This window comes from Drosophila yakuba, chromosome 3R (genome assembly GCF_016746365.2).
Source record: "Drosophila yakuba strain Tai18E2 chromosome 3R, Prin_Dyak_Tai18E2_2.1, whole genome shotgun sequence".
NCBI lineage: Eukaryota > Metazoa > Arthropoda > Insecta > Diptera > Drosophilidae > Drosophila > Drosophila yakuba.
Window position 1 is genome coordinate 21863161 of NC_052530.2, and position 13923 is coordinate 21877083.

At 49.6% G+C, this 13923-nt stretch overlaps 4 protein-coding genes across 4 annotated transcripts; 3 read left to right on the top strand and 1 right to left on the bottom strand.

Moving 5' to 3' along the window:
* The first annotated feature begins 537 nt into the window (after positions 1-537).
* LOC6537874 (DNA polymerase epsilon catalytic subunit 1) lies at positions 538-7586 on the top strand. The gene is made up of 4 exons (XM_002098379.3): positions 538-679; positions 741-867; positions 930-7144; positions 7204-7586. The coding sequence occupies exons 1-4, from the start codon at positions 609-611 to the stop codon at positions 7505-7507; spliced, it is 6717 nt and encodes a 2238-aa protein (XP_002098415.1). The 5' UTR covers positions 538-608; the 3' UTR covers positions 7508-7586.
* A 178-nt stretch (positions 7587-7764) lies between these two features.
* Positions 7765-8555, bottom strand: LOC6537875 (ATP synthase-coupling factor 6, mitochondrial). Its single transcript, XM_002098380.4, has 3 exons — positions 8422-8555; positions 8076-8227; positions 7765-8009 (listed from the first exon to the last, which is right to left on the bottom strand). Exons 2-3 carry the CDS (start codon positions 8225-8227, stop codon positions 7841-7843), a joined length of 321 nt encoding a protein of 106 aa, XP_002098416.1. The 5' UTR covers positions 8422-8555; the 3' UTR covers positions 7765-7840.
* A 439-nt stretch (positions 8556-8994) lies between these two features.
* LOC6537876 (protein SEC13 homolog) lies at positions 8995-10586 on the top strand. Its single transcript, XM_002098381.3, has 2 exons — positions 8995-9389; positions 9706-10586. Exons 1-2 carry the CDS (start codon positions 9103-9105, stop codon positions 10490-10492), a joined length of 1074 nt encoding a protein of 357 aa, XP_002098417.1. The 5' UTR covers positions 8995-9102; the 3' UTR covers positions 10493-10586.
* Positions 10587-11098: 512 nt separating this feature from the next.
* LOC6537877 (40S ribosomal protein S3) lies at positions 11099-12264 on the top strand. The gene is made up of 2 exons (XM_002098382.3): positions 11099-11211; positions 11482-12264. The coding sequence occupies exons 1-2, from the start codon at positions 11176-11178 to the stop codon at positions 12184-12186; spliced, it is 741 nt and encodes a 246-aa protein (XP_002098418.1). The 5' UTR covers positions 11099-11175; the 3' UTR covers positions 12187-12264.
* The last annotated feature ends 1659 nt before the right edge of the window (positions 12265-13923 follow it).

The window sequence follows — 13923 nt, forward strand, 5'->3', positions numbered from 1 at the left end:
TGAATGAATGCGCCTGTGTGCGTGACTGCATGATGCCATTGCAGCGGCGAACTAGTAGAAAAAAGTTCACATTTCAGCAGTGGGAAAGGCGCAGTGGGCACACATGGCCAACAGGCCGATTCAAGTGGCCAGCAGCTGTCCTTTGAGTGACAACAAATAGGCCATTTAATGTCCATTACACGGAAATTATAGCATGTATGGTAAAACGGTAATAAAACAAACAAAAATGTATTTCTTTAAGGATTTCTTCAGATTTAACTAGCTCATAAAACAAACAGTTCAACAATTATCTATTATTATTTTAAGGAGAGCAAACAAAAATATATATAAATAATTCATATTTAATTATTACAATGTAATATAACACAATCTTAAACCAGTGGCATTTGTATTTAATAAATTTATAATGATTTTTATGTTTTTGATTGATGAACAACTTTTCAAAAAAATTCCAAATTGGCGCCAATCATGCAACTTTCCAGTGCTGCGCAACTGCCAAATGCGGGTATTCTGTACAACGCGTTAGTACCTTTCAGAGACGTTGCAGATTTTTGGCGGCAACAAGTTATTTACATTTATTTACTTTATTTCCGCAAAACAACACGGAAATGGCAGACTCCGGCAAGAGCAAAGTGCTGCAAAATACGGGTAAATTCGTCAGCGAGAATCGCACAGAAGGGTGAGTGCTGAAAACCCGTGCATTTCATGCTAAACAGGAGAATTCCCAATCCAATCCACAGAGATGACTTCTTCAATGAGGCGGGCTATCGCCAGTCGCGGGAGAACGACAAGATCGACTCGAAATATGGCTTCGATCGGGTTAAGGACAGCCAGGAGCGGACGGGCTACCTCATCAACATGCACTCGGTAAGTTGGAAACACCACCAAACCACGATAATCATGTCCACTAATGGATATGTCCAATGCAGAACGAGGTTTTGGATGAGGACAGGAGACTGATTGCCGCCTTGGATCTGTTCTTCATTCAAATGGATGGTTCCCGCTTCAAATGCACGGTGGCCTATCAGCCGTACTTGCTCATCCGACCGGAGGACAATATGCATCTGGAGGTGGCCCGATTTCTGGGTCGCAAGTATTCCGGCCAGATCTCCGCACTGGAGCACATCACCAAGGAGGACTTGGATTTGCCAAATCATCTATCCGGTTTGCAGCAACAGTATATAAAGCTATCGTTTCTCAACCAGACAGCAATGACCAAGGTTAGAAGGGAACTCATGTCGGCGGTGAAGAGAAACCAGGAGCGACAGAAATCGAACACATACTACATGCAAATGCTGGCGACCTCGCTGGCCCAATCCTCCGCAGGTTCCGAGGATGCGGCGCTGGGCAAGAGGCAGCAGGACTACATGGACTGCATTGTGGACATGAGGGAGCACGATGTGCCCTATCATGTCAGAGTGTCCATCGATCTGCGCATCTTCTGTGGCCAGTGGTACAACATTAGGTGCAGAAGTGGCGTGGAGCTGCCCACCATCACCTGCCGACCCGATATCCTGGACAGACCCGAACCTGTGGTGCTGGCCTTCGATATTGAAACCACCAAGCTGCCGCTGAAGTTTCCCGATGCCCAAACGGATCAGGTTATGATGATCTCGTACATGATCGATGGTCAGGGTTATCTGATAACCAATCGCGAGATTATATCCTCCAATGTGGACGACTTCGAGTACACACCCAAGCCGGAGTTCGAGGGCAACTTTATAGTATTCAACGAAGAGAACGAGATGCAGCTGCTCCAGCGCTTCTTCGATCACATCATGGAGGTGCGTCCCCACATAATTGTTACCTACAACGGCGACTTCTTCGATTGGCCCTTCGTGGAGACGCGCGCTGCCGTCTACGACCTGGACATGAAGCAAGAGATTGGCTTCTCCAAACTGCGGGATGGCAACTACCTAAGTCGTCCGGCCATACACATGGATTGCCTCTGTTGGGTGAAGCGAGATTCCTATTTGCCAGTTGGATCTCAGGGCTTGAAGGCGGTGGCCAAGGCTAAGTTACGCTACGATCCCGTGGAACTGGATCCGGAGGACATGTGCCGCATGGCCGTGGAGCAGCCGCAAGTGCTGGCCAATTACTCTGTATCCGATGCGGTTGCCACTTACTATCTGTACATGAAGTATGTGCATCCGTTTATCTTCGCCCTGAATACGATTATTCCCATGGAACCCGATGAGATCTTAAGAAAGGGTTCCGGCACGCTCTGTGAAACGTTGCTGATGGTGGAGGCCTACCATGCCCAGATTGTGTATCCCAACAAGCATCAGAGCGAGCTCAACAAGCTCTCCAGCGAGGGACATGTCCTCGATTCAGAAACCTATGTTGGTGGCCATGTGGAGGCATTGGAATCGGGCGTCTTCCGCGCGGACATCCCATGCCGTTTTCGTCTAGATCCCGCCATGGTTAAGCAACTCCAGGAGCAGGTGGATGCGGTGCTGCGCCATGCCATCGAAGTGGAGGAGGGCATTCCGCTCGAAAAGGTCTTGAATCTGGATGAAGTGCGACAGGAGATTGTGCAGGGACTACAGGGTCTGCACGACATCCCCAATCGCCTGGAGCAGCCGGTCATCTATCACTTGGATGTGGGTGCCATGTACCCCAACATTATCCTGACCAATCGCCTGCAGCCCTCGGCCATGGTCAGTGACTTGGATTGTGCCGCCTGTGACTTCAATAAGCCGGGAGTTCGTTGCAAACGCTCCATGGACTGGTTGTGGCGCGGCGAGATGTTGCCCGCCTCCAGGAACGAATTCCAGCGCATCCAGCAGCAACTGGAGACCGAAAAGTTTCCACCCCTCTTTCCTGGTGGACCACAGCGTGCGTTTCACGAGCTGTCCAAGGAGGATCAGGCGGCGTACGAGAAGAAGCGACTGACGGATTACTGCCGCAAGGCCTACAAAAAGACCAAGTTAACCAAGCTGGAAACGCGCACTTCGACCATCTGCCAGAAGGAGAACAGCTTCTATGTGGACACAGTGCGCGCGTTCCGAGATCGTCGGTACGAGTACAAAGGACTCACCAAAGTGGCAAAGGCATCGGTGAATGCTGCCGTGGCCTCTGGAGATGCGGCTGAGATCAAGGCAGCTAAGGGCAGAGAGGTGCTCTACGATTCCCTGCAGTTGGCCCACAAGTGCATCCTGAACTCCTTCTACGGCTACGTGATGAGGCGAGGAGCACGTTGGCATTCGATGCCTATGGCCGGCATTGTGTGCCTCACTGGCTCGAACATCATCACCAAGGCGAGGGAGATCATCGAGCGAGTTGGTCGCCCTCTTGAGTTGGACACTGATGGTATATGGTGCATATTACCTGGCTCTTTTCCGCAGGAGTTTACCATTCACACGAGCCATGAGAAGAAAAAGAAGATCAACATATCATATCCGAATGCAGTGCTGAACACCATGGTGAAGGATCATTTCACCAACGATCAGTACCACGAGTTGCGCAAGGATAGGGAAAACAATCTACCCAAGTACGATGTACGCGATGAGAACTCTATATTCTTTGAGGTGGATGGACCCTACCTGGCCATGGTGTTGCCCGCTGCGAAGGAGGAGGGCAAGAAGCTGAAGAAAAGATATGCAGTCTTTAATTTCGATGGCTCACTGGCCGAACTGAAAGGATTCGAGGTGAAGCGACGTGGTGAACTGCAGCTGATCAAGAACTTTCAGAGTTCCGTCTTCGAAGCTTTCCTCGCAGGCAGTACTCTGGAGGAGTGTTACGCATCTGTGGCCAAGGTGGCGGACTACTGGCTGGATGTACTCTACAGTCGGGGTTCAAATCTGCCCGACTCGGAGCTTTTCGAACTGATTTCGGAGAACAAGAGCATGTCCAAGAAGCTGGAGGAGTATGGCGCCCAAAAGAGTACGTCCATTTCCACGGCCAAGCGATTGGCTGAGTTCCTGGGCGAGCAGATGGTCAAGGATGCGGGCCTGGCTTGTAAGTACATTATATCGAAGAAACCGGAAGGAGCACCCGTCACCGAGAGAGCTATTCCGTTGGCCATTTTCCAATCGGAGCCGAGTGTGCGGCGTCATCACCTGCGTCGCTGGCTCAAGGATAACACCATGGGCGATGCGGACATACGCGATGTGCTCGACTGGAACTATTACATAGAGAGATTGGGTGGCACCATCCAGAAGATCATCACCATACCGGCGGCACTGCAGGGACTGGCCAATCCAGTGCCCAGGGTTCAGCACCCGGATTGGTTGCACAAGAAAATGCTGGAGAAGAACGATGTGCTCAAGCAGCGGCGCATAAACGAGATGTTCACCAGCAGACCTAAGCCAAAACCCCTGGCCACAGAGGAGGACAAGCTGGCGGATATGGAAGATTTGGCGGGTAAAGATGGCGGAGAAGGTGCAGCCGGTTGTCCGATAGTTACCAAGCGAAAGCGGGTCCAGCTGGAGGAGAACGAGGAGGAGGAGGCACAGCCGCAGGCCACCACTTGGCGTCAAGCGCTGGGCGCTCCACCGCCGATCGGCGAAACCCGAAAGACCATCGTGGAGTGGGTGAGATTCCAGAAGAAGAAATGGAAATGGCAGCAGGATCAGCGTCAGCGTAATCGCCAAGCTAGCAAGCGAACGCGAGGCGAAGAACCGCCGGTGGTCAGAGCCACAGGATCCACCACTACTCTGGGCGGCTTCCTCAGACGAGCACAACGCACGCTGTTGGATCAGCCGTGGCAGATCGTTCAACTGGTGCCCGTCGACGACCTGGGCCACTTCACAGTGTGGGCCTTAATCGGCGAGGAGCTGCACAAGATCAAGCTGACGGTGCCGAGGATATTCTATGTCAATCAGCGCAGTGCCGCTCCACCGGAGGAGGGTCAACTGTGGCGCAAGGTTAACCGAGTTCTGCCGCGATCCAGACCTGTTTTCAATCTCTACCGATACAGTGTGCCCGAGCAGCTCTTCCGCGATAACTCACTGGGCATGCTGGCGGATCTGGCCACGCCCGACATCGAGGGCATTTACGAGACGCAGATGACGTTGGAGTTCCGCGCCCTCATGGACATGGGCTGCATTTGCGGCGTGCAGCGCGAAGAGGCGCGTCGCTTGGCCCAATTGGCCACCAAGGATCTGGAGACGTTTAGCATCGAGCAGCTGGAGCAGCGCCCGCAGACGCAGGTCAAATATCTGGCAAGTGCCAACAATCGGTTGCGCAAGATCTACCTCTACCAGCACAACACACCGACGGCCAAGAAGGAGATCTGGTCCATGATCCTGATGCCCAGCAAAAAGGCCTACATATTCGCCTTGGATACAGTGCGCGCCAATCAGATGCCCAACATGCGGCAACTGTATACCGCCGAGCGTTTGGCACTGCTCAAGAATCTGACGCGCGAGGAGCAGGATAAGATACCCGTGGAGGATTACACCTTTGAGGTGCTCATAGAGGTGGATGTTAAGCAGATCTACCGGCACATTCAGCGCGCTTTGACTACCTACAAACAGGAGCACCAGGGACCCACCATTCTGTGCCTGCAAACGGCGCTGGCGGCGCGTAAACTCAGCCTGGCCATGCCCATACTGCTGGAGTTCCCACAGGCCCAGATCCACATCTCCGATGATGCCAGTTTGCTCTCTGGTCTGGATTGGCAGCGTCAGGGCTCCAGAGCAGTGATACGTCACTTCCTGAATCTAAACAATGTGCTGGACTTGATGCTGGACCAGTGTCGCTACTTCCATGTGCCCATTGGCAACATGCCGCCGGATACTGTGCTCTTTGGTGCGGATCTGTTCTTCGCCCGCTTGCTGCAGCGGCATAACTTTGTGCTGTGGTGGTCGGCGAGCACCAGACCCGATTTGGGTGGCCGGGAGGCGGACGACAGTCGGCTGCTGGCGGAATTCGAGGAGAGCATTAGTGTGGTGCAGAACAAGGCGGGTTTCTATCCGGATGTTTGCGTGGAGCTGGCTTTGGATAGCCTGGCAGTGAGTGCCTTGCTGCAATCGACCCGGATTCAAGAAATGGAGGGCGCCTCATCGGCCATCACCTTCGATGTGATGCCGCAGGCGTCGCTGGAGGAGATGATTGGCACTGTGCCGGCGGCAACCTTGCCAAGTTATGATGAAACGGCGCTCTGCTCCGCCGCCTTCCGCGTGATGCGCTCCATGGTGAATGGTTGGTTGCGCGAGGTGTCCATCAATAGGAACATCTTCTCGGACTTCCAGATCGTGCACTTCTATCGATGGGTGCGCTCCAGTAATGCACTACTCTATGATCCCGCTCTGCGAAGATCTCTGAACAATCTCATGAGGAAGATGTTCCTGCGCATCATTGCCGAGTTTAAGCGATTGGGCGCCACCATTATTTATGCGGACTTCAACAGGATTATCCTCAGTTCGGGTAAGAAAACCGTCTCCGATGCCCTGGGCTACGTGGACTACATTGTGCAGAGCTTGAGGAACAAGGAGATGTTCCACTCCATTCAATTGAGCTTCGAGCAGTGCTGGAACTTTATGCTCTGGATGGACCAGGCGAATTTCTCGGGAATCAGGGGAAAGCTGCCAAAGGGCATTGATGAGACAGTGTCCTCAATTGTTTCCACCACAATGATACGCGACTCGGAACGCAACCAAGACGAGGAAGAGGACGAAGAGGAGGATTCGGAAAACCGAGATCCGGTGGAGAACAACGAGGTTGAGCAGGATGCGGATCAGGAGGATGAGCTGTCTCTGGAGCTGAACTGGACCATTGGCGAACACCTGCCCGATGAAAACGAGTGCCGCGAGAAGTTTGAATCCCTGTTAACACTCTTCATGCAATCGTTGGCCGAAAAGAAGACCACCGAGCAGGCCATCAAGGATATCTCACACTCTGCGTTCGACTTCATCCTAAAGCTGCACAAGAACTACGGCAAGGGCAAGCCCAGTCCGGGACTGGAACTCATCCGCACGCTGATCAAGGCGTTGAGTGTGGACAAGACGCTGGCGGAGCAGATCAATGAGTTGCGGCGAAATATGCTGCGTCTGGTGGGGATTGGCGAGTTCTCGGATCTGGCCGAGTGGGAGGATCCCTGCGACAGTCACATCATCAACGAGGTCATCTGCAAGGCCTGCAATCACTGCAGGGATCTGGATCTCTGCAAGGACAAGCATCGCGCCATGAAAGATGGAGTGTGAGTGCACTAATTAGTACACAATGTAATACAAATGATTGATTGTTGGCTTTTTTCAGACCCGTTTGGCTGTGTGCCCAGTGCTATGTGGCCTATGACAATGAGGAGATCGAGATGAGGATGCTGGATGCCCTGCAGCGCAAGATGATGTCCTATGTGCTGCAGGATCTACGCTGTGCGCGCTGCAGCGAGATCAAGCGCGAGAATCTTGCCGAGTTCTGCACTTGTGCTGGTAACTTTGTGCCCCTCATCAGCGGCAAGGACATCCAAACGCTGCTGAGCACATTCAACAAGGTGGCTGGCAACCACAAGATGCAGCTGCTCCAGCAGACTGTGCATCAGGCGCTGACCACGCCACGCTAGGTCCTTTTGTTGTTTATTTGTATATCCTAGGGCTTATATGTAAGTTTTGCACTTAAATAGAGGTATATTTATAATGGAATTTGAATAGATTTTAATGAGTTTTGAGTTCGCGATGTCATAGCCAAATCAATGCTACTATAAACACTGATGTATGTTCATTTTATAACATGACAATCCGATGTCTGTGTTAAGGTATAGACGCGCTTTATAATCCATTGAGATGCACACACTTGTAATGGCTTTCGCATACGCATCGCTTGTTGTTTTCCCGATTTTATTGTGGGCAGCTGAACTTAAAGCAATTACACTATCTCATTTCGCGCGGAGCGATCTCTATTGGGGGGCCTGGGTGATGGGGTCCACCTTAACGTCGGGGAACTGGAATTCGGGGAACTTCAGCATGTCGGTCTTGCCATCGCTGCCAAACTGCTTGGCCACACGGTCCAGTTCGGTCTTCAGCTCCCGCTCGATATCGGGATTGGAGTCCACCAGCTTGCCACCGCTGCGAGGTGAGCAAAACATGGATTACTTAGAGCAACTCCATCGGGATTGTGGTGTGATAACTTACGCGCTCTTCTGCTTGTACTCGCGCACTTTGTCCAGGAACAGCTGCTGGATGGGATCGGAGGCCTTGCTCAGGGCGGGGGCGACGATGCCAAAGCTACGGCGTGCCTCAGTGCGCAGGACACGCATGCCACTCAGCAGGGATTGCGACAGCATCTGGAATGGACAGATCTTCGTTAGAATATCATAATTCGGCCTCCTTCATAGGTAACCTTAAAAAGGTTATGTAATACGATTTGTTGTTGCGACGTTTTCCAAACGGCTTTCAAGCTGCCTTTGCTAGATACTCCTACAAGTATTCAGGCACTACTCCCCCAATCAATTTTATGGTTTTTAAATCCCATTTTCACCTTATTTATCTTGGCAAATGCTAACTTTCGTGCGGAAAAGTGACAATTGTCAGTTCACAATAGCAGTTGGTGTTGGTGATGGGCGCGTGACAGGTGTATGCAATACTATCGTAATTGAGTTGAACGATAAGCTTTTGAATAGTAAGGGTATTTGCTAAGCTCATATTTTGCGAAATATCAAATTTGTCAGCTTTATTTATATATTCAAACAAGAGTTGTTATTACCATATCAGTAAAAATTATATGCATCTATCGAAAATAAAACAAACTTTCTGTAATACAAGATTTTTTAATTTATAATTATGACAAAGAAAATTGACTTCAGCGACTAGTTTATGTCAGACCTCTTAGAGTACTAAAAATGTGTAACTAAAACCAAAACTGCACTTAAAGTTTACCAAAACTTCGCCTGAGCTGTAACCAAAAACAAAATTCTATGATGAATACAAATAATTTGTTTATATGTATTTAAATAACAGTATTAACTAAAAAACGGATGAAATTATTTTGTATTCATTTCTGGAGCAGAGTGACCATTTGGCCAATAAGAAGTGTGACCGGTTGTCAGTGTCGCGCTCTGGTCACACTGCTCGTCCAGGTTCCACGTCAATCGCCGGAAAAAAAACACGACTTGCATTTAATCAATTTATTTGGCAACCGGACGAAAGGATTTCTAGCAAGATGGTTAGCCTGCTGCAAGAGATCGACACCGAGCACGAGGACATGGTCCACCATGCGGCGCTGGACTTCTACGGCCTCCTGCTGGCCACCTGCTCCTCGGACGGCAGCGTCCGCATCTTCCACTCGCGCAAGAACAACAAGGCGCTGGCGGAGCTCAAGGGACACCAGGGACCCGTGTGGCAGGTGGCCTGGGCACATCCCAAGTTTGGCAACATCCTGGCCTCGTGCTCATACGACCGCAAGGTGATCGTCTGGAAGTCCACAACGCCCCGGGATTGGACTAAACTGTAAGTAAACGGGCACACCCATACCAACAAAGTGATGGCTGTTTGAGAATTCGACTTGAGAATACCCATCGTTAGGTCTATAAATGAAAGAAATACTTGTTTTGGATTTGAAAATCAATATTGCTTTAATATTTATGGTAAATGTATAATGTACTTATGCAAATGTATATATATTATGTAGCATAACTGTCATAACTTAAATGCTCTCCTATGCCCGAGAGAACAGGGTAGCAATGCGCCATGTCATACATATGTTTAGACTGCGGTTATCATTTATAGAGTGCCACATCTAACCTCTGTACTTGCCACATTTCAGCTACGAATACAGCAACCACGACTCCTCGGTGAACTCTGTGGACTTCGCGCCATCCGAGTACGGCTTGGTGCTGGCCTGCGCCAGTTCGGATGGCTCGGTTTCGGTGCTCACCTGCAACACGGAGTACGGCGTGTGGGATGCCAAGAAGATACCCAATGCGCACACGATCGGAGTGAACGCCATTTCGTGGTGTCCGGCTCAGGCTCCAGATCCAGCATTTGACCAGCGGGTAACCTCGCGTTCGACGGCCGTTAAGCGCCTTGTGAGCGGTGGCTGCGATAATTTGGTGAAGATTTGGCGCGAGGACAACGACCGCTGGGTGGAGGAGCACCGACTGGAGGCTCACTCCGATTGGGTGCGTGACGTCGCCTGGGCGCCGTCGATCGGACTGCCTCGATCGCAGATTGCCACGGCTTCGCAGGATCGTCATGTGATCGTGTGGAGCAGCAACTCGGATCTGTCACAGTGGACCTCGACGGTCCTGCACACATTCGAAGATGCCGTGTGGAGCATCTCGTGGTCGACCACCGGCAACATACTTGCCGTCACCGGTGGCGATAACAATGTCACATTGTGGAAGGAGAACACGGAAGGCCAATGGATCCGCATCAACTACGAATCGGGCACGGCCATCCAGTCGAAGCAGCCCTCACACCTTCCCCATTCCCACTCCCAGCAGCAGCAGCAGGCGCCACAACAGCACCAGCAACAGGCGCCATCGCATCCAGGTCCTTCCTCCGACTCGGAGCACAGCTCGAACCTGTCCAACTCGCAACTATCCAACTGAGCCAGCCTTGAAATATTGTCGTGCTGATGTCGTGGTTAAAAGTGTTATCTTACAAATATATATACGAAATACGATTTAATGTGCCCCCTCTAAACTCCGCTTAGTTTATTGGCGTCGGTTTATATTTATTTGCACTTCAGGGGTCTTATTTCAAATTTAAAAAATTGTATTATGTTGTAACAAGTTTTTGATGAATTTTTAACGTTTTTATAGTTAATTTAAATGGATTTGCATATTGTAACTAGTTTAGTTTTTTTTTATTTAATGGCAAAACAATAAACTTTAAAATTATGAAACCAATTGCAGTCAAATGTATTATGAACAATACTTATAAAATTCAAAAAAACAAATATTTTGAATTCTTTTTTTTTGACATTCTACGTTTGGTGGTTTGTGTACAAACTAGTAGCAATCTAGTTCACAAACCATATCTCTTATATCAAGTACTGTGAATTAATGTCGAAAAAGGTGGAGCCGAATTATAAATTAGTTGAATAATATTTAAAGTTATAAATAATGTAAATAAACTCTTAAATTCAATAGTGAATAAGTGTTATTTTTCGAAACCGAGTTGGTATATTTGTGTATTTATTTTGTGGCCGCATGGTATTTTTTACCGTCTCTCGCGCGGTCACACCGGCATCTTTCTTTTCTGCGCACCACGTTTCCGATTCGACGTCAAAATGAATGCGACCCTTCCGATTTCCAAGAAACGCAAGGTAAATGAGGCAAAACGAGCCACGATTGGCACCAGGATGTAATGCAGTGTCCGTACGTTCGTTGTTTCACCGGAGTTGTGTGAAAAACCCGGCCGGAAAGTGCGAAAACTCTTCGGCTTCGGAGTTAACCTCAAAGCAGATGGGCGTCCCAAAAAAATTTGTGGAGCTCAACAACGCGTGGTGAAACAACAACAACAAGGAGGATGATTGCTATGTGTGCAATGGATATGGAATGCGGATTTTAATGGTTTCTTCTATCCCCAAATACAGTTCGTTTCCGATGGCATCTTCAAGGCTGAATTGAACGAGTTCCTGACTCGCGAACTCGCCGAGGATGGCTACTCCGGCGTGGAGGTCCGTGTGACTCCCTCCCGCACTGAGATCATCATCATGGCCACCAAGACCCAGCAGGTGCTGGGTGAGAAGGGCCGTCGCATCCGGGAGCTGACCGCCATGGTGCAGAAGCGTTTCAACTTCGAGACCGGACGCATTGAGCTGTACGCCGAGAAGGTTGCCACTCGTGGCCTGTGCGCCATTGCCCAGGCTGAGTCGCTCAGGTACAAGCTCACCGGAGGACTGGCCGTCCGTCGTGCTTGCTACGGTGTGCTCCGTTACATTATGGAGTCCGGTGCCAAGGGCTGCGAGGTCGTCGTGTCCGGCAAACTGCGTGGTCAGCGTGCCAAGTCGATGAAATTCGTCGATGGCCTGATGATCCATTCGGGAGATCCGTGCAACGACTACGTCGAGACTGCCACCCGTCATGTGCTCCTGCGCCAGGGAGTGCTCGGTATCAAGGTCAAGGTCATGCTGCCCTACGATCCCAAGAACAAGATCGGCCCCAAGAAGCCGCTGCCCGACAATGTGTCCGTTGTGGAGCCCAAGGAGGAGAAGATCTACGAGACGCCCGAGACCGAGTACAAGATCCCCCCGCCCAGCAAGCCACTGGACGATCTGTCCGAGGCGAAAGTTTTGTAAACCTAGTTTTACTGTTCATCCAATGAGCGACTAGCTGAAAGAGTTGCCCTCAAATACAACAAAACGACAGAAACAAAACAGAAACACATAATTCAATAAACAAAATCACTAAGTAATAACCCATTTGTGCAGTGCAGTGTAGAGTGCGAGGGTCGGCCCTAAAGTTGCCTCTGTCCGATATGCAAACCTGTTTCCCAAAACCACTTGTGGCTGTAAGATGAGCATAGCTTATAGAACTCAGGCTAGGGTTCGGTTTAATACGTCACCTTTGCAACTATTTAAGATTTGTTTTAAAATTGTAATTTACAACAACTCGCTTAAAATCCAATTTCATCAGAAGTAGAATTTGAAATTAGATGAATATCCCAAGTATAGAAGCATAGAGATGATTGACCTAAAATGTAATGTCTGTAGAACAGAGCATCAGCATCTATTTAAAAACCTTCCAGGGTATCATGACTTCGGCTCGCCGAATTCATCTCACTTTCCTGTTTCGCAACGCCTTGGCGCATTTTATATATCCATTTCTTGTGAAGCGGAAATCAGCGATTAAAACGGCTCACATTTTGTCCAGTTGCCCGCTGATTTATGAGGCTGTCCTTCGGGCAACATGAGAGTGAGTGTCCGGTGTGACTGCGCGCGTTCCTGGGACCGCTGATAACCCGCTCCTCTTATTTATCATGTTGATATGTTTATTTCCCAGCTGGCACAGTGACACGGCACAAGGCAATTGCAGCGTGAAAATCAGCAATCGTTCAATTTATCAACATTTGCAAGATTATAACAGTCGGCGCGGGAGAAAGAGATTCCTTTTTTTTTTTTCTTGAATCTGTATTTGTATTTGTATTTGTTGCACTCGGCGAGAGTTCGTGCCCGTTTGGAGCGGCCTGAAATCGCAGCTGCAGCACACGATCCTCGATCCCGATGACAAATGGCCACATGCAACACTCCTCCTGCCGCTTGGGTCAGATGAGGAGGTGGAGCAAATTTAGGAGGAGGAACAGGCGGCTCGTCTCGGCGGCATCACGCATCAAGTTGCGATTTGCGCCATAAATCTAAATTAGCTAGCTGTTGGTAGGAATCGCCGCAGTTCCTGGTTGCACTATTGCTAGCTGGCTAGATGGCTGGCTGCCTGGCTCCTCCACTTGCCCCAATCAATTAGGTGCACATAAAAGCAGACGAATACAAATTTTGCAGGCAATCGCGTCGATGCGACGACTGTGAGAAATATTTTCCCAGACGGCAATTGTTCTGTCCATTGTTGTAGTTGCGGTTCATTTCAGCGCTGGCATAAATCATAAAGAACCTTTTAAACACGACTTTGAACGTATGATTTCAACACAATTTGTAAATAAATTAGATCGTGATTATGGCAACATCAATATCGCCAGCAACATCAGTATCTGCAGCAGCAGCAGCAGCAACAGCAACAGCAACATTATTAACCGGCCAGTGTGGGGCATGTGTGGCAGGCATAGCTCTCCTACTAACTATATAGTATATTATAATGGCCATAACAACAATGCGAAACCAAAACAAAACAACCCGACAATTGCCGTCAACAAGTCTGCAATGTCGGCGGCGGCAATGTGTGTGTGTGTTGCTGGTGTTGCCAGTCCATGTTGCAGTTGTTGCAGTTGTGCGCCACAGAGTGCAACATGCATATTGTCTGTCGAGGCTGCGCAGGTTCATAACTCGCCTGTCAGCTGCCAGGCTCCGTTCTGACAACTCCAACTA